General features: G+C 43.9%; 2 protein-coding genes across 9 annotated transcripts in view; both read left to right on the top strand.

Annotated features, from left to right (window-relative positions):
* The first annotated feature begins 515 nt into the window (after positions 1 to 515).
* Positions 516 to 19,076, top strand: MEIOB (meiosis specific with OB-fold). 8 transcript variants are annotated; one of them, XM_068207286.1, is made up of 15 exons: positions 2,253 to 2,273; positions 5,747 to 5,799; positions 6,934 to 7,015; positions 10,284 to 10,341; positions 11,532 to 11,663; positions 12,218 to 12,290; positions 12,673 to 12,868; positions 13,827 to 13,927; positions 15,416 to 15,468; positions 15,553 to 15,648; positions 16,472 to 16,573; positions 17,036 to 17,189; positions 17,532 to 17,715; positions 18,162 to 18,248; positions 18,526 to 19,057. In XM_068207286.1, the coding sequence occupies exons 3-15, from the start codon at positions 6,947 to 6,949 to the stop codon at positions 18,637 to 18,639; spliced, it is 1,419 nt and encodes a 472-aa protein (XP_068063387.1). In that variant the 5' UTR covers positions 2,253 to 2,273; positions 5,747 to 5,799; positions 6,934 to 6,946; the 3' UTR covers positions 18,640 to 19,057. The 8 variants fall into 8 exon arrangements, with proteins under 8 accessions (XP_068063384.1, XP_068063385.1, XP_068063386.1 ...); XM_068207287.1 differs by lacking the exon at positions 2,253 to 2,273 and adding an exon at positions 5,105 to 5,124; XM_068207283.1 differs by lacking the exons at positions 2,253 to 2,273; positions 10,284 to 10,341 and adding an exon at positions 516 to 576 and having other exon boundaries at positions 5,747 to 5,859; positions 18,526 to 19,076.
* The window catches only part of LOC137483866 (hydroxyacylglutathione hydrolase-like protein), a 36,682-nt gene continuing 19,253 nt past the window's right edge, over positions 2,095 to 19,523 (top strand). Inside the window, exon 1 of the mRNA XM_068207294.1 lies at positions 2,095 to 2,103. The gene's annotated coding sequence lies outside the window, so the exon portion shown is untranslated. The remainder of the gene's footprint in view (positions 2,104 to 19,523) is intronic.

The following is a 19,523-nucleotide window of genomic DNA, read 5'->3' as shown; positions in this document are numbered from 1 at the left end:
CGACCATACAGGAGAGCTCCAGAAAGGAAATGCTAATGGAGAGCGAGACAAGAGCAAATCCAAAAGAACAGAGGAAACCCTTGTTAGGTCGGGGCCGAGCCAGTGGGTCTGGAGGTAGTTAGAGCTGCACAGAGCACAGCAGTCTGTAATGTTTTATTCCAGGGATATATATTTCCGGGACAAGTTGTTAGATTGACCTCTAGTGTTCATTTTCTTAAGGGAGAACTCTGTGATCCAGTCCTGGTTTGATCAAGTCTCGTACCTTTGCACTTTGAACAGGCTTTGAGGGGAGGTTTTGTTTTTCTAACGGATAAACCCTCCAAATGTCAGTGTGGGTCTGCAGGAGTTTTCTAACGAGCTGCCTGACAGGCAGCCAGGAGGGCTGTGGAAATGTTGACACACGATTCCCTCGGAAGGGCTGGATGCACTCCTGGCTCTCGGAGGCGGTGGGAGCCCTGCCACCACCAGGCCGGGGCCAAACGCTCAGCCAGGAGATCAAAGGTGGATTTGTGCTGGAAAGTTTAGTTTGGATGGGCCCTTTGGATTTCTCTGGTGTTCCCTTCACTGGATTCTGTGGTGAGGGGAAAAATTTGATTTATTGCAAGATCCCAGTTTTCTTTTACAGCCACCCCCATATGTATTTGGGAATTATATCCTAAGGTTTCCTCCCTGTGAACTGCAGGGATCAAGTTTTAGGCTTGGTTGGAAACTGGAGCAACTGGTGGTTGGAAGGGTTTTTCCCAGTATTGTCACTGGGAGATGCTCATCCCGTGTGTCCTAATTGGTACTGCTCAGTCTCATGTGTCTCCAGCTGAAATCCAGATATAATTTGGATTTGGTTTCATGGATTTGAATGGCTGGAAGTGTCTGAATAGCAGCCAACAATGCTAAATATCTTCTTTTCTTCCCCCCTCAACGCATTCTTCCTCTGTGTCAGGGAGCTGTCACTAAAACTATTTTTAATTGTTGTGTGTTTTAATTCATGATGTTTTGTTGGAAAATATTCATCACTTGTTTGCTCAGAGAGGGAGGAGGAAATTCTGGTCTTGGGGAAAGTGATGAAAATCCAAGTCATTTCACTGAGCTCACATTATTTTGGAATTATGTGCAGGAAAAGTTATTTGCTATTAGCCTGAAGGTTCTTAAAAGAAGAATTTTGAATTTCTATAGTCTCAGTCAAGTTGAACAGCAGACTGAGGGCTTTAAATCTTGAGCAATCAAAGCCTGAGCTTCAAAAAAGGGAGAAAATTGAAGGAAAAAAGCCTTGTGTCAGTGCTTTCAAGCAGTGAGTTCCTATATGGGCATCTTATTCTGCCTTTTTGGTAGGAAAACTACGCAGGCTACTTCTGGGATAAGTTTATTTGCTAATTATACACTGAAAATAAGCTGACTGCTTAGTGATGATCCAGAAGGTCTCAGATGTCAGCTGTGGTGTTTCTATCGGGCTGTCACTCTGCCCTGGCACCTGAGGGGAGCTGATTTTGGTGCAGGGCCTGGTGCTGATGACTGCTGTTCCTCCCTGGGATGTGCCACATCCTTTCCGTGACATTCCTGCTCCACCACTGCTGCAGAAGGGATTCATTAGTGATGGAATCATGAGGAGCTGGGCTCGCTGATGAGCAGACATCATGAGCCTGGGAGGGACAGGAGCGATGCCGTGCCAGGCTCCAGCCCTGACAGTGCCATTCCCTCCCTGCCCATGGGCAGAGCAGCTACATGGCCCACAGAGATTTACACCTGAAAAAAAAAAAAAACTTTTTTTTTTTTTTTTGGAATTTGCCATAAATGGAGCTTTTCTTGTGCAGAGAGAGCTGTTGGCATTCCCAGCAGAGCCCCTGGCATGTGGTTCTGTTTGCTCATGCCTATACTGGGGTCCGAGCTCCCTGCAGGCTCCTGCTGCTGCCACGTGCATGCACCAGCCTCAGGTCTTGGCACCTTGTCTGGCCCCAAGAAGGCAGAATTAGCCCAGATGAGGTGGGAACCAGCCATGGGTCGTGTTAATTTTACAACAAGGCTCTGGGTTTTGTTTTTCCATGCTGCAGGTGGTGGTGCTGCTGCTCCCACTGAAACAGCACTGGGATGGTGCCAGCGCTGGGGACCAGGGTGGGGGAGAACCAGGCTGGAGTGAGAGCTGAACAAAGACTCGGAGAAATTTAGATTAAATATCCCTAAACACACACTGAGCACCTGTTGGCTGATTCAGCACCTGCATTGCTGCTGCTGAAGATGTCCATCATTACTCCATCAGCACTCCCGAGGCTCTGCCAGTTCAGGTATCAGCCAAAACCACTGAACACTGAGCACCTTTAATAATTTGCTGCTTTTAATGCATTCAGTCAGGCCAATTACATAAAATTACATGTCTGCCCTCTCCATTTTACCAGTTCTTTTGGTCCTAAGGATGCATAAATATTCAACGAGCCCTCTCAGTAAACGCTGTGGGCAGCAGAAAATGCACAGAGCAAATATTTTTATATTGCTCTGGTTTTGGAAATGATTTCTGAAATGTCCCTGCTAGTGCTGGACTTTCTTCCCCTGAACGCAAAGTGTACCGATGGTCACGTAACAAATTGCTAAAGTGAATTACGAAATGGCATTTGCACTCCTTGGCCATGCCAATGAGTGTAATTTAAATAAATCTATTCATGAAGGCCTAATTAGCAGGGACTGGGCAATTTGCAGCCGCGTACGGGAAGGCTCTGCCAGTCACAGGCGGAATCGGCAGAGTGCTAAGTGCCGCTGAAGTGCTGGAGAGTTAAAATCACTTGGAGCTTTCAGGGATCAAGCACTAGATCAGAAAAACACTGAATTAACACTGTTGCTCTCCCGCGGGGGCTGCTGCTGGAGAGGGGAGCTGGTTCTGTGTGGCACATGGATTTTAGGAAACCTCTTCTGGCCTTTCTTCGCCTCTGTTTTTCCAGTTGTCAAAGGGAGATAAGCATGCTGATTTCTTTTTGAGACAACTCTGAGGTCAGCTGAGGAGGAAAGGTTGAGTAAAGCGGGCTACAAGTTGAATAACATTTGTTTTTGCAGATGCTCTCCAGTGTTTGTATTGAAAATTCCTGACTGGGAGAATCAGCTGGCTTTGTAAATCAGCGGGATAGAGGCAGGTTAGACATTTGCTGGTTATAAGCACCAAAAAAAGGTGTTATTTGTTTGCAGTAACCACAGAAGTCCCTGGCTGTCGCTGAGGTGCCATGTGCTGTGTGAACGGCAGAATTCTCCGTGGCACCTGAGACAGGTACGCCCATCAAACGAGTCCTTGGCTCAGTATCTGCAAGGCAGAAATTCAGCATCTAATCAGACATCTCCGAGGGAGAGAACCCGGCCTCACTTTGTCCCCTGCCTTTGTGCATCCTGTCACGATGGCCCTGATAACGTCTTCCCAGCAGGAGCTATCCTGGGAAAGTAAAAAGCAGCTTTTTTTCCCCCCCAAATGTACATTGAAAATAGGAGTGGAAGCAGCCCACAAAGCAAACCCTCCCGGTGATTACGGGGAGCGGAGGACAGGCACAACAGCACCCTTGTTCTGGTGGCTTTGAGACGGAACAAAGGCCTGGAGGGGACATGGCAGGGTCGGGTTTCACCTGCCCTTCGTGCCTGTGGGAGAAAAGCAGCTCCACCTGGACAAAACCCACTGGAACTGGCACCTACCCATGCTCAAGATGCCAGTGGGTTCTGCAAGGCTCCACTGCAGCAGGTGTCCCACCAAAAGCTTGCTGAGATACTGGACCAGCTCAGCTCCTGCGAGCCCCTGGGCTGTGGTGCTGACTTGTCACCTTCTGCAGCAGTGGACACCCGCCAGGTCTCATTTCAGGGATTTTTTTCCCCCCGTTTTGCATTGCAGTCGTGGCTGTAAGAATGAGACTTGTACCTTTGCCAGTGTCCAGGTTCTCGGTCCCATTCCATTAGGATCCCATCACCAGACTCATTACCTTCTGCTTGTTCATTAGCTTGAGACAATGAAAACAACAGAACCGACAGAAAAAATGCCACATTCCATTCAGTGGAGACATCAAACCTGCGAAACAAAATTACATCCATGAATCATGCTGTATAAAAGGTGAACTAAAAAGAAAAAGAACACACCCAGGCTGTCAGTTCCCGGGCATCCTGTTTGTCAGCAGCACGGGATAATTATCGTGGATTTTTGTGACACAATAAATACGAGAGCACAGGTGGGATCCATTTTCAGCTGTTTAACTGAAGAAATGAAAGATCCTGTAATACAGAGTCAACACACAGAATTTGTCAGGCTACTCTGAAAACTTCCAATAGCTGAGACTTGGGGTTATAAAATTACTCATCAGGAGTAAAGTTTTTTATGATGCAGGAGTGAAGGGTATTGATTTTATAAAATATAATTTTATATTCAACATAAATGGAGAAAATGGCTCAAGCCAGCCTTCTGCAGAGCCTGAAAATATAGGACTATTGGGTGCGAATCAATACAAATAATATCTTTAAACCAGAAATTTTGATTCATTTGTAAAATAACAGCTGCTACTTATTTTCCAACATAAAAAAAAAAGGCAAGTAGGGAATAAAACATAGCCAACATAAAAAAAAAAAAAAGAAAGAAGTAGGGAATGGTTTCTCCAGAGATTTCTGCGGCTTGCTTTGTCTTGCTGGTGCGTTGTGTGTTTATATTTGTAGAATGAACCTGACTTTAAATTCCTGCGCTGGTAAGTCACGGAATCCCAGGATTCTTTGGGTTGGGAGGGACCTTAAAACCCATCGAGTTCCATGGGCAGGGACCCTTCCCTTAGCCCGGGCTGCTCCAGCCTGGCCTTGGGCACCGCCAGGGACCCAGCCACAGCTGCTCTGGGTGCCGGTGCCAGGGCCTGCCCGCCCTCCCAGGGGGCAATTCCCGCCCAAAATGCCATCTAACCCCGTTGTCGCCTCCTCAAACCCAGGGACTCCTGGCCTGCAGGAGATCCCAGTGGAGGAGCTGGGATGGGAGAACGTCTCCCCTCAGCCCTGAGGGAGGAGGGGGCGCGGAGCCTTTTCCCGCCACTGCGCCGGCGCCATCTTGTCCTGCTTCATGAACTGAGCGTCTGTGAGGGGCTGAAGGGTCCGTGAGGGGCACCTGAAGAGCTGCAGAGTCCAGGAGGAGGTTGAAGGGTCAGTGAGGGGAACCTGAGGGGCTGGGAAGGGCCAGTGAGGAGAACCTGAGGGGCTGAAGGGTCCAGGAGGAGATTGAAGGGTCAGTGAGGGGAACCTGAGGGGCTGAAGGGTCCAGGAGGAGGTTGAAGGGTCAGTGAGGGGAACCTGAGGGGCTGAAGACTCCATGAGGAGGTTCAAGGGTCAGTGAGGGAAACCTGAGGGGCTGGGAAGGGTCAGTGAGGGGCTGAAGAGTCCATGAGGAGGTTGAAGGGTCAGTGAGGGGCTGAAGGGTCCAGGAGGAGGTTGAAGGGTCAGTGAGGGGAACCTGAGGGGCTGAAGGGTCCAGGAGGAGGTTGAAGGGTCAGTGAGGGGGACCTGAGGGGCTGGGAAGGGCCAGTGAGGAGAACCTGAGGGGCTGAAGGGTCCATGAGGAGGTTGAAGGGTCAGTGAAGGGAACCTGAGGGGCTGAAGGGTCAGTGAGGGGCACCTGAGGGGAATGGTGGGTGTGTGAGGAGGGCTGAGGGGTCCATGATGGGTTGAGGAGGTTGAGGGGTCCCTGAGTGGGGCAGCTCTGCTCCAGCTCTCAGAATCCAGAGCATTTAAAATCCTAAATGACCATTTTAACCTTCCTCTGATACAGGTGCTCCGGCACTGGCTCCTTTGACACGACCCAGCTGGTGTGAGGTACAGCAGGTAACAATATTTAACAACTCCTGGGGTGAGAATATTACCCTGCCTTGGAGGGATGCTGAGGTAATTTTCCTACAGGAGGAACATGAATTCTTCCATCTAATGGAATGGGAACGGGTTTGAGGGCCCCATTGTTCAGTGGTTTCTGTAAGGTAAATTTGGGCTGTCTCTCTGTGAGAGTGTAGTTTGAAATGCTCTTTTAGAGAAATCATTTGGTTCTCAGATAACTGCTTATTTTTCTTTAAAATGTAGGCTTATTTGTTCTCTAGTTCAACAGATCTTTATCCTAATGCCTGATGAAATGGTTAACAATTCTCACACGAGGTTCCAGGTATAAAGACTGTGAAAGCCATTCAGGGTTTTGTTCTAAAGATTGAACAGGCATCCTCTGAAAAATGTCTCCTATTAAAGGTTATTAAGATTTGGACAATGCCATGGTTGCTTTTACAACAGAAAACAGACTCTGACAACCATTTGTTAAGTATCTAAATGTCTCTGAGGAACCCATGAGATAATAAAAGGCATTCAGAGGTCTAAAAAAGCACCCATGGCCCCACTTCAGCATCTCTAGAGAGAACCTGGGTGCTCTCAGGGCTGGGCAGTAAATGCCATGTTGGCAGCCTGAAAATAACTGGTTTTCACAAATTTTATTTTAATAAATTCCCAGCTTTTCTATTTTGAGGAAGGAATAAACGCACATTTTAAAGTAGTTTAATCTTTAGTCCAAAACCTCAGTTAAAGGTGCTTTGCAACCCAACACTTCTTTCCTCACATACAAATTGCCTTTTAAATATGAGCTGCCTCATTAAATTCAGTTGGGCTTCCCAGAGAGAAGGAGGGTAAATATTTTTCAGAGCCTGGTGCTAATGGAGTCATTTAATGATGAATAATAAATAAAAATTACAGGCCTTTATTTGAGACGCTTAGGTAGAGCCGTCCCAGTAAAACTCATAACTTCCATCGCCAAATCCAAACAATAAAGAATTGTCTACTTCAGATGGCTTGAAATGCCTCTTATTGAAAACAGATGCTATTAGGTCAAAACATTTATGTTAAAAAATAACTTGTTATTCTCACTGTGAATGGTCTTAAGTGATTTGTTTGGATTTTTACAAAATCTAAGTCAGTTTCCTTCAGTTTCAGATGAAGAATGGCTCATTCTCGTTCAGCACGGGACTTTGTTGCACTTTCAGATCTGCATCCAAACCTTGCTCGTCCTGTAAGTCTCACAGCCATGGTCCTTTTGTTCCCAGATGAAATTGTATCTGACTGTCTTATGTTACTGCAAAATTATGTAATTGATGTGTATTTAGGCACTGATAGCATTAGTGCAATTGTTGGGTAGAAAGGACCTTCCCTTCTTTGTGTGCAAAGCAGCAAAATGAAAATTGATGCTGTTGTTGTCCACAGCCTGTGGGTACCACAGGCACGGATATTGACTGGACAATTCCATGTATCAGAGACCCCTTTGTAGCACTTTAAATGGATGCTGAATTAGTGAAGACATCATTCAAGACATTACAGAGTCAGCATTATGCAGCCACAGTCATCTGTGACCTCAGCAGTCTCTCACGGCACGCTAGGGAGGCAGGGTGAAAATCTCACAGTCCCATGGCAGGGTTAGCTCTGTTTCCTTTGGGATGAAAAATGGGTTTGCATAGGACCACAGATTGGTTTGGGTTGGAAGGGAGCTCAAAGCCCATCCAGTGCCACCCCTGCCATGGCCAGGGACAACTTTCACCATCCCAGGGTGCTCCAAACCCTGTCCAGCCTGGCCTTGGACACTTCCAGGGATCCAGGGGTAGCCACAGCTTCTCTGGGAATCTGTGCCAGGGCCTGCCCACCCTCCCAGGGAAGGATTTCTCCCCAATATCCTAAGCCCACTCTCTTTCATTGCCCCTTGTCCTGTCACTCCATCCCTTGTAAAGAGTCTCTCTCCATGTTTCTTGTCAGCTCCTTCAGCCCCTGGAAGGCCACAATTAGGTGACCCCAAAGCTTCTCTTTTCCAGGATGAGCAATCCCACTTCTTTCAGCCTTTCCAATCATCCTGGAGCCTCTTCTGGACTCACCCCAACAGCTCCACGTCCTCCCTGTGCTGGGATCCCTGGGCTGGAGGCAGCTCTGCAGGTGGGGTCTCACCTGAGCAGAGGCAGAATCCCCCCTCCCCTGCCCCAGGGAAGTCCTGATGTTCCTGAAAAGAGTGAAAACATGGAGTTTTCCCATTCCCACTGTTTTTTATTTGGCATGGCACAATTTATTTTCTCATTTACTTTAAACAATTGAAAGAGGAATCACAGAAAAGGGATGATGTATGAGAATTTTTCTCTCCTTAGAGCCATATTGATCCAAACTGATCTTCAGCAATGCTAATCTAACCTGTCATTCACAGTTCCTCCCAAATAATGACCCACTAACCCAGTTAAAAGCTTTTATTTTACAAATAAAACTTGAATGTTGCAGTTAGCAACACACGACAATGAAAGTATTTTTATAAAACAATAATTTGTGATAGAATGATCAGTGTGTGTTGTGTTAGGACGTTAAAACAGCTGAACACACAGTTTGAAGTATCAAAATGGCACGGTTTATGAGTTTGCTGTTTATTTTAAAAAGTGAAAGAGATTCAAGTGTAAACACTTGCAGTGTGTACATGAGTTGGTTGAGCAGCCTCAAGCAGTGCTCTGCCAAAACAGGCACCATGGGGGGGTGTTCCCCTCCTCTTTTGGGGAAGTGAGTGCTCGGGCAGTTGCACAATGAGCTGATCAAGGAAATGATCTCTGGAAGTTTTTCTCCCTTCCTCAGTCCAAAACATTTTCCAGACAGATCAATTCCTTCTGCCAGCTCCCCTTGCAAGCTCTGTGTTGGAGACACAGAGGTGAACACATTTACAGCAGGACCAGGGCAGATTTCTTTGTGAAATTGGATATTTACACCAGAAATTAGGCACAATCAGCCTAATTTCTGCAGGCACTCATCCCAAATGTCAGTTCTTTCGACATTTGGTGGTGAGATACAGGGAATGTTGCCCTCTGATTTAATAGATTTTTTTTTTTAATTAAGAAAAAATCCAAAATAGAAAAACAAAATCCTAGTCAGCCTCACTGCATGCAGTGGACATAAAGCGTTCTGTGTGGAAGGGGGATATTACAGTGCTGTACACAAGTGGCCTCCTCCTGAGTGTTTCCATCCGTGCAGGATAAGGCGGTTCCCGTGCTCCCTCTAGTGAACCCAAGGAAATCGGAGAGCTGACTTTTGAGCACGTGTCAATATCGTTGCAGTGAAGTCAGGCAGGTCACGCTGCTTTGTGAATATGTACAAAATGAATCCTGGCTGGGTTATTGAACTGTAGTCCTGCCCTTCCCAGCTGGCTCTGGAATTCTGCTGGAATGGGACACTCAGGACTGCTGGAAGGGCTCTGTGAAGAAGCTGTGGCTGCCTCATCCCTAGGAGGGTCCCAGGCCAGGCTGGACAGGGCTTGGAGCCCCCTGGGATAGTGGAAGGTGTCCCTGCCCATGGCAGGGGGTGGCACTGGATGGGCTTTAAGATCCCTCCAACCCAAACCATTCCAGGATTCTGTGAAGTGGAATCGATGAGGGATGCTTCATGTTTTGAAGGATCCTGGCAGTATTGCACAGTCTGTTCTTCCAGCCCTTGTCTCACTCTGACTTTCCTTGCTGACCTTTTAAATCCCAAACAAGCACTTCAAAACTCTTCTCTGCCACCAAGGACCACCTAAAAAACAGCAAGAACCCACCACACAGCTGTTATGTTGTATTATAGATAGATGGGTAATATATCTGTATCTACATGTGTGTGTTTGCTCCCAGTAGTTGTGTTTGACAACTGAGAACAGGATGTTTTTGCATAATAGCTGTTTAGCAAAGCAGAGTAAGTCTGATTTTGGTCTGAATCAACAGAAAAGCTCCTTGCCTCAGCTCCCTTGGAGTCAGTTGAAAGACAGCAAGAGAGAGGCACCTGTAGAAATTTAGGTTGCTCAGCTGAGGCCAGGACAAGCTCCTGTGGCTGCACATGTCACGTGTAGCTTGTGGTGCTGACAGCCAGGAAAACCTTGGACACTTCACTGTAAAATAAATCCTCTCCAGACTTTCCATGGAGCATTTGAGGAGATCTGAGACCTGTGCAGAAAGCATGAAACAACAACATTGCTGCCTACCTGAGGAGAGATTGCTGTAGAACAGCCAAAATTGTGAAGGTTTGGGGTGAACTTTTGTCCTCCCATTTTCTTCACAAACAGAAACAGATGGATTTATTTTAATATTTTTATTAGTCACATTTTTTCCCTAAAGTAAACTTGTGTGTTTATGTTTTACTCTTTAGCTCATACGGTACTGTGGAATAAATAGATTAAAATGATTGCCAGCCAGAAATATGTTTATTATCATCAGCAAAGTATAATTCCATGAAATCTAATTCATCATCTACATCTGGGTTTAATACTTGTACTCTATAATCTTTTTATTTTTCAGAATGTAATCGGGGTGGTTATTGGGAAAACAGATGTCAGAAGCTTTCCAGACCGAAAAAGTACAGTCCCTTTAAACTCTTTTTACTTCATTTTCTTCAGCGGTGTAATTTGGCAGAGATGACTGAAATCAAGATTTAAATGATAAACAGATTTCTCAGTGTATAATGGATAGAATAAAAATGCACCCCTAAAAATCGTGTCTGTTTGAGAACCAAGATGAAAGAGCAGCATTGGTTTGGCTAAACCATATCAATTAGATATTGGAAAAACTCTCTCATGGAAGTGTTTCATGCTTAGAAGATGGAACCAATATGAACCCACTCTTCCATAAATACTGCTGGAATGAGCTGGTGCCTTCATATTTGTTCTCTCTTAAAAGAGAAATGTTGAGGACACATCTTGTGGAGTGACACAAGTGATTTCTGGCCTGAATAGCAACAGCTTCATCTGGAACAAAATGGGAATTGTATGTTGTTAATAATGTTAATTGGAAATTGAAATAACAAATTTACAGTCAGGGTTGGTGCAGACACTGTCAGAAGCACCTCCAGCCCTGGAGAGCCATTCCAGCTCCAGGAGAAGGGCTCAGTTTTTCTGCTGCCACTGGCTCCTGCTGAGCTGCTGGAGGGGTGAGATTTTAGGGGAAAGTCATCGTTGTCACCTGCAACTGGTGGCACCCTAGTGCAGAGCCTGCAGAAGGGTGCTGGTGTGTGTGCTCCATGGACCTGCACTCAGGGGACTCTGGGGAATCACCCGAGCTTTCCTTGCTAATTTAGCAATCCGTTGCATCATGCCGTGTTCCCTGCAAAGCTTGCTTAGTTAGCTGTACGAGACAGGGCAGGGATGCAGACACCAATATCCTGAATTTTCCGCAGCACTGGGAGCACGTTGCTTTATTCCATTCAACGCCCTGGCAGTGACCCTGCAGCCTGGGCCATCAGTCAGCCCCGCTGCTACAGAACAGGGGCTGCGGGTACAAAGGAGCCCTGCTTGTGTGTTTGCCAGCCCTGGCTCCTGCGCCTCGCCCTGTTTGATCTGGAAGTTTTCACGTGCGGGGTGCACAGGTACAACTCCAGCAGGAATCGCAGCCCATTCCCCACACCACCGTGTTCCTGCACCGCCTGCTGACCTCTAGTGGCAGAAAATTCCCGTCAAAATCCGGGAAAAGCCCCAAATAGTAGTTTTTATACACATATTCTAGAAATCAAGTTGCGCTGAGGAATTGCTGCAGCCCTGTTTATTTTTGCAGACATTGGCACTGAGAGATACACCTTCAATTTTACCATTCGTGACTCCCCAACTTACTTCATTAATGTGCAGTCCTGGGGCAGAGAAGAGTACATCAGATCTCTCTCAGAAAGCTTCAGGGTTGGTGACTGTGGTGAGTTTGTTTATTTTATTTTATTTTATTGATTCTCACCACGTTTCTGTTTGCATGGAAATCAGGGTTGTGCTGGTGGCTTTGCTGTGTTTTGCTGTGAGGACTCACAAACAGCCTAATTGGAAACAAATTGTTCAGCTCTGCTCAATATAAAGAGGAAAGGAACAAGATTCCAAGGATTTCCACTCAAGCCCAGTAAATATGTCAACAAAAGAAACCCACTGAGTGCAGCAGCTCAGAGCTGGCCTGCAGTTAATCAATGTCAAATCTCACATTGTATTGAGGTCTTAAACATGATGGAAAATAAGCTGTAAAGCAGTTTTGGTGTTTGCCTTGCCTCAGTTATAGATATGGCTATGATTGCTGATAAAACCACAGCAAAAATCCTGTATATATTTACAGCATGTGCTTTTATCTTTTTAAGGTCATAGTAAGATTTTGCTACCTGTGGTTGTTTGGGTAAAACTTGTGAGCTTACAGAGTGTACACTCAAAAATATCTGTAATTGTACATATAATCAATTTCTAACATTACTTATTGATGCTTTATTTTAGTTACAATCGAAAATCCTTTAATTCAGTCAAAGGAAGCAGAAAGAGAAGAAAAATTCAACCCTGTAACTCCAAGGTAAATTTAAAGCATGGAGTGGTAGTTCTTTCTAGAAAGATCAAAGTTAAGACTTGCTTCAATTTCCAGCCACGTGAAATTGGTAGAAATATTTGGTGTTTTCTTCTTGCATAGTTATACCTTCCTCCTGTGCTCAACAATGTCTGGTCAAATCTCAAAGGAGAATATATTTAATAAACAGAAGGTCATAAAGCAATAATGCTCTTTGTTACTAAACAGAGTAAATTTCATTCTTTGAGTAAAATCTGCAAGATTTTTTTTCTACCTTTAGGAAAAACTGTAATGGAATAAAGTTGCCTTTTTGTATTAATTGAATGAACATTTTACACTGTTGATACCTCAGTGAGTGCAGTGCTGATCCATGGGATTTGTTCTGTTCTAGTGGCTACAAATTATTGCTCAGTGAAAACCACTCTGTGGTTAAAACCTCTTCCTGCTACGACACAGACACCAGGCTCCTGGCTCTGCTGCACCTGCCTGTCAAGGACCCTCAGGATTATTATTCCCTGGGGGACATCGTGGCAAATGGACAAAGCCTCCATGGGAGAGTCCTCAACGTGCTGGCAGCTGTGATGGCAGTGAGTGAGGAGCATTTCTGTGTTTGCCACGAGTAACTTCATTGGAAATCCCTGAAAATGTGGATTTTGGGCTGTGATAGCAGTGAGTGAGGAGCATTTCTGTTTGCCACAAGTAACTTCATTGGAAATCTGTGTAAATGTGGATTTTGGGCTGTGGTGGCAGTGAGTGAGAAGCATTTCTGTGTTTGCCACGAGTAACTTCATTGGAAATCCCTGAAAATGTGGATTTTGGGCTGTGATGGCAGTGAGTGAGGAGCATTTCTGTTTGCCACGAGTAACTTCATTGGAAATCCCTGAAAATGTGGATTTTGGGCTGTGATGGCAGTGAGTGAGGAGCATTTCTGTGCTCTGCCACGAGTAACTTCATTGGAAATCCCTGAAAATGTGGATTTTGGGCTGTGATGGCAGTGAGTGAGGAGCATTTCTGTGTTTGCCACGAGTAACTTCATTGGAAATCCATGTAAATGTGGATTTTGGGTTGTGGTGGCAGTGAGCGAGGAGCATTTCTGTGCTCTGCCACGAGTAACTTCATTGGAAATCTGTGTAAATGTGGATTTTGGGCTGTGGTGGCAGTGAGCGAGGAGCATTTCTGTGTTTGCCACGAGTAACTTCATTGGAAATCTGTGTAAATGTGGATTTTGGGCTGTGGTGGCAGTGAGTGAGGAGCATTTCTGTGCTCTGCCACGAGTAACTTCATTGGAAATCTGTGTAAATGTGGATTTTGAGCCTCACAGTGGCCAGGACTCCATTTGTTCAGCTTGGCACCTGAGTGACAGTGACCACACACACCCTTTGATGAGATTTTTATCAACAAAATGAAGGGGAAATTAAGTGATCCCATTTTTTGTAGTTTACAGTCTTTCTTCCCTTTTCTAACCTTTTTATTTTCTAGGTTATGAGTTTTATTCTTTTAAACACTGAATAGAGGATAAATGACTTCTTCTTTTTCTTCTTAAAGGTTGGGGAGCCAAAGTATTTTATGACTTCAGACAAAAGGAAAGGCCAGAGGTGTGAAGTAAAGCTGTATGATGAAACAGAGAGGTCTTTCCCAATAGTATGGTAAAATGTTCTTTAATTCTCTAAATGTTCTTTAATTCACTAAAAGAATACTACAAACATGGGTAAAGAAATTAGCTTAACACACACTAATTAACCATAAACCCATCTTTTAATTTAAATATATTGATATTTAGGAGGCAACTGAAATGAGGCAGCAATGTACACAGAAAAGACTTAAGAGATTCATTAGAGTGGCCTTATATATCTTGTGTATTTTTATGGCTTGCTGACAGCCTGCTGGCTCATGGATGGCAAAACGAAGCTCAGTTCTAAATAATTCCTTTTTTTTTAATGTGGACATCTGAGCTAATTCAGGAAATGACTTTTAAAACCAGCTGCAAAGGCTGTTGTGTCTCTTCCTCAAGCAGAAAAATGAAGAGCATGATCCATTTTTAAAGCCAAGCAGAACTGCAAGTGGAGTGAAAATAAGTTGAAATAGTTTTTAAATATTTAAAATAATGCAGAAACATTTTGATACGACCTTGGCTGTATTTTCAAACTCTGTCCTGTTTACAAACACAACTCCACCCAGCCCATCCCTGCTCTAAACAGTGCCTTGTTCACAGAGGAACCTTTGCATTTTGCCCAGAGTTTGTTCAATAAACCTGTGGCTTTTCCAAGTGCAGGGGCATGTGGGGGTGTGGGTATTCCCTTGCCCTGGGGTTGCTGTTTGGTGGTTAAAAAGTGACTTCAGTGACCTTTGTTCCCTCAGGGGAAGTAGGCAGCCAGCCCTGCACTGTGGGCTGGGAACTGTGTTAGCACCAGGGATGTTTATCATGGGATGTTTAACACAATTCATGCCCACAAAGCCAAAAGAAGCATCTCTGGGGAGAACCCTTCCAGCCCAGGGTTAATTTGGAGCAGCTCCTCCATCAGCTCTCTCAGTGCTGGGACTTGGGCACTGTCAGGGGATTTCAGAGCCCAGCAGTGAAGAGGTGGCTGGGCAATATCAGATGAAAAGGAAATATCTTAAATCTTTTTCCAAGGATTAAGGAGAAAACCCATCAGAACAAATCTGTGCTTTGGCTGTGCTCTTGCCAGCCAAATTTAGGAGGAGTTGAATGAGATTTTATCAAGAGACCATGAAATTCCCATTTCTGAGGGATGTTTCTGACGTCACTCCAGTCTCATCATCCCAAGCCACAAAGATCCCGGTGTTGGAAGTGGCTGAACATCTGGCCTGGGGATCTGAGCAATCGGCCTGGCCCAGCACAAACAGCTCCTTTAACTGGGCTTTGCTTTAGAAAAGACTTGGATGAAAGCTGAAATACAGCATTTCCCCAGGTATATTCTGCATTTAAACCCATCTTTATTTTATCCTGTTTGGAATAAAGCAGGCACAGGGAATTTCAGTGCCACATGTGTCACAAAGGAGTCATGTCCCCTTTGGCCAATTTTATTGCAACTACGTTATTGAGTAGTTTAGTACTAAACACTTTGAGTGCTGCTTCAAAAATGTTTTGATGCATCCACTTTTGTTTAATTTAGCTGGGATAATGAATCCATCCAGCTGGCACAGAGTTGGATTCCCCAAGAAACAGGTAAAACAGTCTGGTTCGTGGCTTTATTGAAACTCTTCATGTGGCATTTATTCTCCAGTAACATGGGGGTGTTTTTCTGCACAGTTATATTTGCATCAGATGTGAGAATCAATTTTGACAAATTTAGGAACTGCATGACTGCAACTGTGATATCCAAAACCATCATTACAACCAACCCAGGTAAGAGCTGCTCAAGTATTTCTTTGCTTTTAGTAATTATTCTAGGCTAGAATGTATTAATTAATCTATTGGAACTGTGATTTCTTCTGCCTGCTTCTCACAAAGCTCCCTGCTTTTTGTCTGCTATGTGATGACCAGTGCCTTTGGCATTTTATTTCATATTATATTTCATATTATATTTCATATTATATTTCATATTATATTTCATATTATATTTCATATTATATTTCATATTATATTTCATATTATATTTCATATTATATTTCATATTATATTTCATATTATATTTCATATTATATTTCATATTATATTTCACATTATATTTCACATTATATATTTCACATTATATATTTCACATTATATATTTCACATTATATATTTCACATTATATATTTCACATTATATATTTCACATTATATATTTCACATTATATATTTCACATTATATATTTCACATTATATATTTCACATTATATATTTCACATTATATATTTCACATTATATATTTCACATTATATATTTCACATTATATATTTCACATTTTATATTTCACATTTTATATTTCACATTTTATATTTCACATTTTATTTTGTTTTATATTTTATATTTTATATTTTATTTTGTTTTATATTTTACTTTATATTTTATTTGCAACCTTCGTATGTTTATTCCATGCAGGACAAACAGTTAAAATAAAAAACAGAAAAGCAAATCTTGGCTAATTCCAACGTGTTTGTGCTACCAGAATAAAAACCTGTGAAATATAAAAATGCTGTGATTTTTACATGCAGTTATACTGATAACTTTTAAAAATGCACCTTCAGAAACAGCAGAAGCAAATGTTCTCTTCAGCTTCATCAAAGACAGTGCCCAGGCAGGAGCTCTGCCCAGCCCAGTGAAGGAGCTGCCAAATGAAACCATTAACTGTAAGCACTGGATTTTATTTACCTGCACAGTGTCGTGTCATAGTGCAGCTGAAAGAATTCCTGCTCTGTGTGTTCACAGAAACAAAACTCGGGTCCAGCCTGGCTGAGTAGGTAGAGTTTGGGTGGTTTCTTGGGGCTGTCCCTTATTTTATCTTTATGTATCTCCAGCTGACTGTGCCAGCTGCAGCCTGTCTGCTGTGTTCTCTCTGTCTGGAGCCAGTTTGGAGAAGTGATGGGGAAAGCTTTTGTCAAAAACTCCTTTTGGGTGATACAAAGATTAAATAATAGAGATATTCCTGATTTGAGTTGCTTTTGTTTTACTTCTTTTTTTTTTTTTTTTTTTGGAGGGGGGCTTTGCTGCTGCTTTAAATCTCTTTTTTATTGCCTTAAGATCCACTTTTGCCATTGCTCTCTGAATAATTTCTGGCTCAGACACACTTCACTTGTCTTTTAAACTTGTAGTGGAGGCTGTTGTGGATGTCTACACAGTGGAACAGCTGAAAGAAAAAGCTCTCCAGAGTGATGGGAAGCTGCAGCCTCTGCATGGAATTATTTATGGCTACATTTCCACCCTGGACATCGACGAGAACATGTCCAGAGTCCTGCGCAACAGATGGTGAGCAACTGCCTGCTTGGAATGTGTGCTAAAAATGGCTTGTCCCTCTTCCCCCGGCCCAAATGAGATGGAGCAATATTTTAGTCCTGTCCCAGAGAAGAAATAAAACTCCTCTGGAGGATGCCAAGTGGGTTTCTGTTGTAGGTTTCTGTTGTGGGGTTTTGTTGAGGGCTCTTTGTGGTCCTAGAGTGAAAAAGAAAAAGGTCACTTTGTCTCAGACTCAAGAGTTTAGGAGATGAAAATTTTTTTTTAAGACAAAGTCTCTTGGGAAGTCTCAGTCTAGAAAAATGTTTCAGGAAGAATAAATTGCATATCTGCATGAATTCTCTCCTTGTGTTGCAGCTCAATCTGCCGGTTCATCGTGAATGAAGTGTCAAACACCTGCACCTTCTGCAGTGACGTCCCTCCAGAGGCCAAGTCCACCTTTGCCAGCTTTGACATCCTGGTGGATGTGACAGACCACACAGGCACCCTGCACTCCTGCTACCTGTCTGACTGTGTCGCTGAGGAAACCCTGGGCTGCACAGTAAGGGGGACTTGGGCTGCTCCTACGGAGCTCAGCTGTGGAGCCTGATGGGAATTACAAATATTGGTAAATGTTCTCTGTGTGTGTGTGAGAGAGTTACAAAAATGGCATGCATGGGTGGACACACAGAGCTGTTTGACAAGGCAAAAGTTGGAAGTCAGCAGATGCCAACAGGAATTGTGTTCAGGGTAAGAGTGAACTCATTCAGAACACTGCTTTTCTGAGGACATGGCTGGAAATCCCTAACTCTGATTTTCAAACACCCTGCAGTTTATCTGGTTAATGGGACTGTCTTGGTACACATCTCATACCAAGCACCGCATTAAAACAGAAAAATACAGCTTAGAAATGTATAAAAAACTATGTAAGATGTTCTTTTCATCATCATTCTGTTGTCGAGATGTTTTAACTACCTGCTGAAGTGCTCTGTGGTGTCCTGTTAACAGGTCCATGAATTCCTCATGCTGGAAGAAGACCAGAAGACTGCACTGAAATGGCAACTCCTCTTGGAACGAAGCAAGATTTACTTCAAAGTTAGTATTTAATGTTTAATTCAAAACAGTAGCTGTTTTTCACTTTTAAACTTGTCCTTTTGGGCAAAACTCTTCTTACTCTCCCATCTCCCCTTTCTCTGTCCCTGTTTCCAGGACAAAATGAAAGTGTTTGACTTCAGCAGTAACAGGCCTATGGCATAAATGTGTACTCACACAGGAAATAATGCAAATAAATCTGTCAAACATGCTGTGTAAAAGCTGAAAAGAATCTCTGTCAAGGTGCTGTGATAACAAAGATCCTTAATTATTTTTCCAGGTTACTTCATCACCCAATTGGAGGACTGGATTAAAAGTGAATCTTCTCTCCTGCAAGCTGGCAGATCCCATAGAGGCGAGTCAAAGCTTGTTGGGAAGAGACTGGAATTATTAATAAATGCTAGGAAAGGCTTCCTTCACTCTGTTGTTAGAGATGGAATTCTACTGTTGTTGGGTTTTGCCAAGTCTGTTCTGATGGTAAAGGAGGAGTGCATGTTACAATACCTCTAAGTGGGCTTCTGAGTTAATATTTTTGGGTGATTGTACTTTTAAAAGTGTACTTGGGCCTCAGCTTAAATGTTAATTCTACCAAATTCAACCCCTTCCAAGGGGGCTGGAAGATCTCCTCACTCAGCTGAGATCTTTGAAAAAATCAGAAATAACAAATAGGTTAAAAGAGATCTGTTGAACTTCTGTGGTTTTCACTGCTTTGCTGCTTTTGTGTTAATGAAATAAAGACCCCCGCCTTGAAACACTGCCTGGGTTTGTGGTGCACCTTGCTGAGACCAAACGTGGAGCTGTGGGCAAGAGCAGGGCTGATTCTTTTTGGGCAAACTAATTAGAGCAGAGTAATCAATTAGCAGTGACCTCTGACAAGCAAAAAGCAAGCAGAGGCTGTAAGCAGGACTCTGTTCACCAAAGCTGGATTTAAAGGTATGTATATTGTGGGTTCCTCCATGTATTTTTCCCTATTTTTAATATATTCCTGTCCATAGCTTCCCCTCCTGCTGGTGTATTTGTCACATCCTCACCTCGTGAGCACGCTGGGACTCGGCCTGTTTCCAACAGAGGGAGATTCCCTCAGCCCTGCTCTAGCAAAGGGTTTTAGGCCAGGACACCCCAGGGAACTCTGATCCCCCTGGTGCCCTCCCTACCCCTTAAAGCTCCCCTGTGGGCACAGAGAAAACCCCCACAGAAACAGGAAATCCTGACAAGCAGTCCCAGATTGCAGCCCTGACTCATGGGTGGCAATAAAGACCCCAGAAATGCTGCCAGCGT

This window comes from Anomalospiza imberbis, chromosome 16, assembly GCF_031753505.1.
Source record: "Anomalospiza imberbis isolate Cuckoo-Finch-1a 21T00152 chromosome 16, ASM3175350v1, whole genome shotgun sequence".
NCBI lineage: Eukaryota > Metazoa > Chordata > Aves > Passeriformes > Viduidae > Anomalospiza > Anomalospiza imberbis.
The sequence above is the reverse complement of the archived record's forward strand: the minus strand, read 5'-3'. Positions and strand labels throughout refer to the sequence as shown.

Coding starts and splice junctions, on each gene's coding strand:
- MEIOB (XM_068207283.1), top strand. CDS start 531: ATGGGCCCTTTGGATTTCTCTGGTGTTCCCTTCACTGGATTCTGTG. Junction 577..5,746: donor TCCCTTCACTGGATTCTGTG/GTGAGGGGAAAA, acceptor CCTCTGATACAG/GTGCTCCGGCACTGGCTCCT. Junction 11,664..12,217: donor CTTCAGGGTTGGTGACTGTG/GTGAGTTTGTTT, acceptor GCTTTATTTTAG/TTACAATCGAAAATCCTTTA.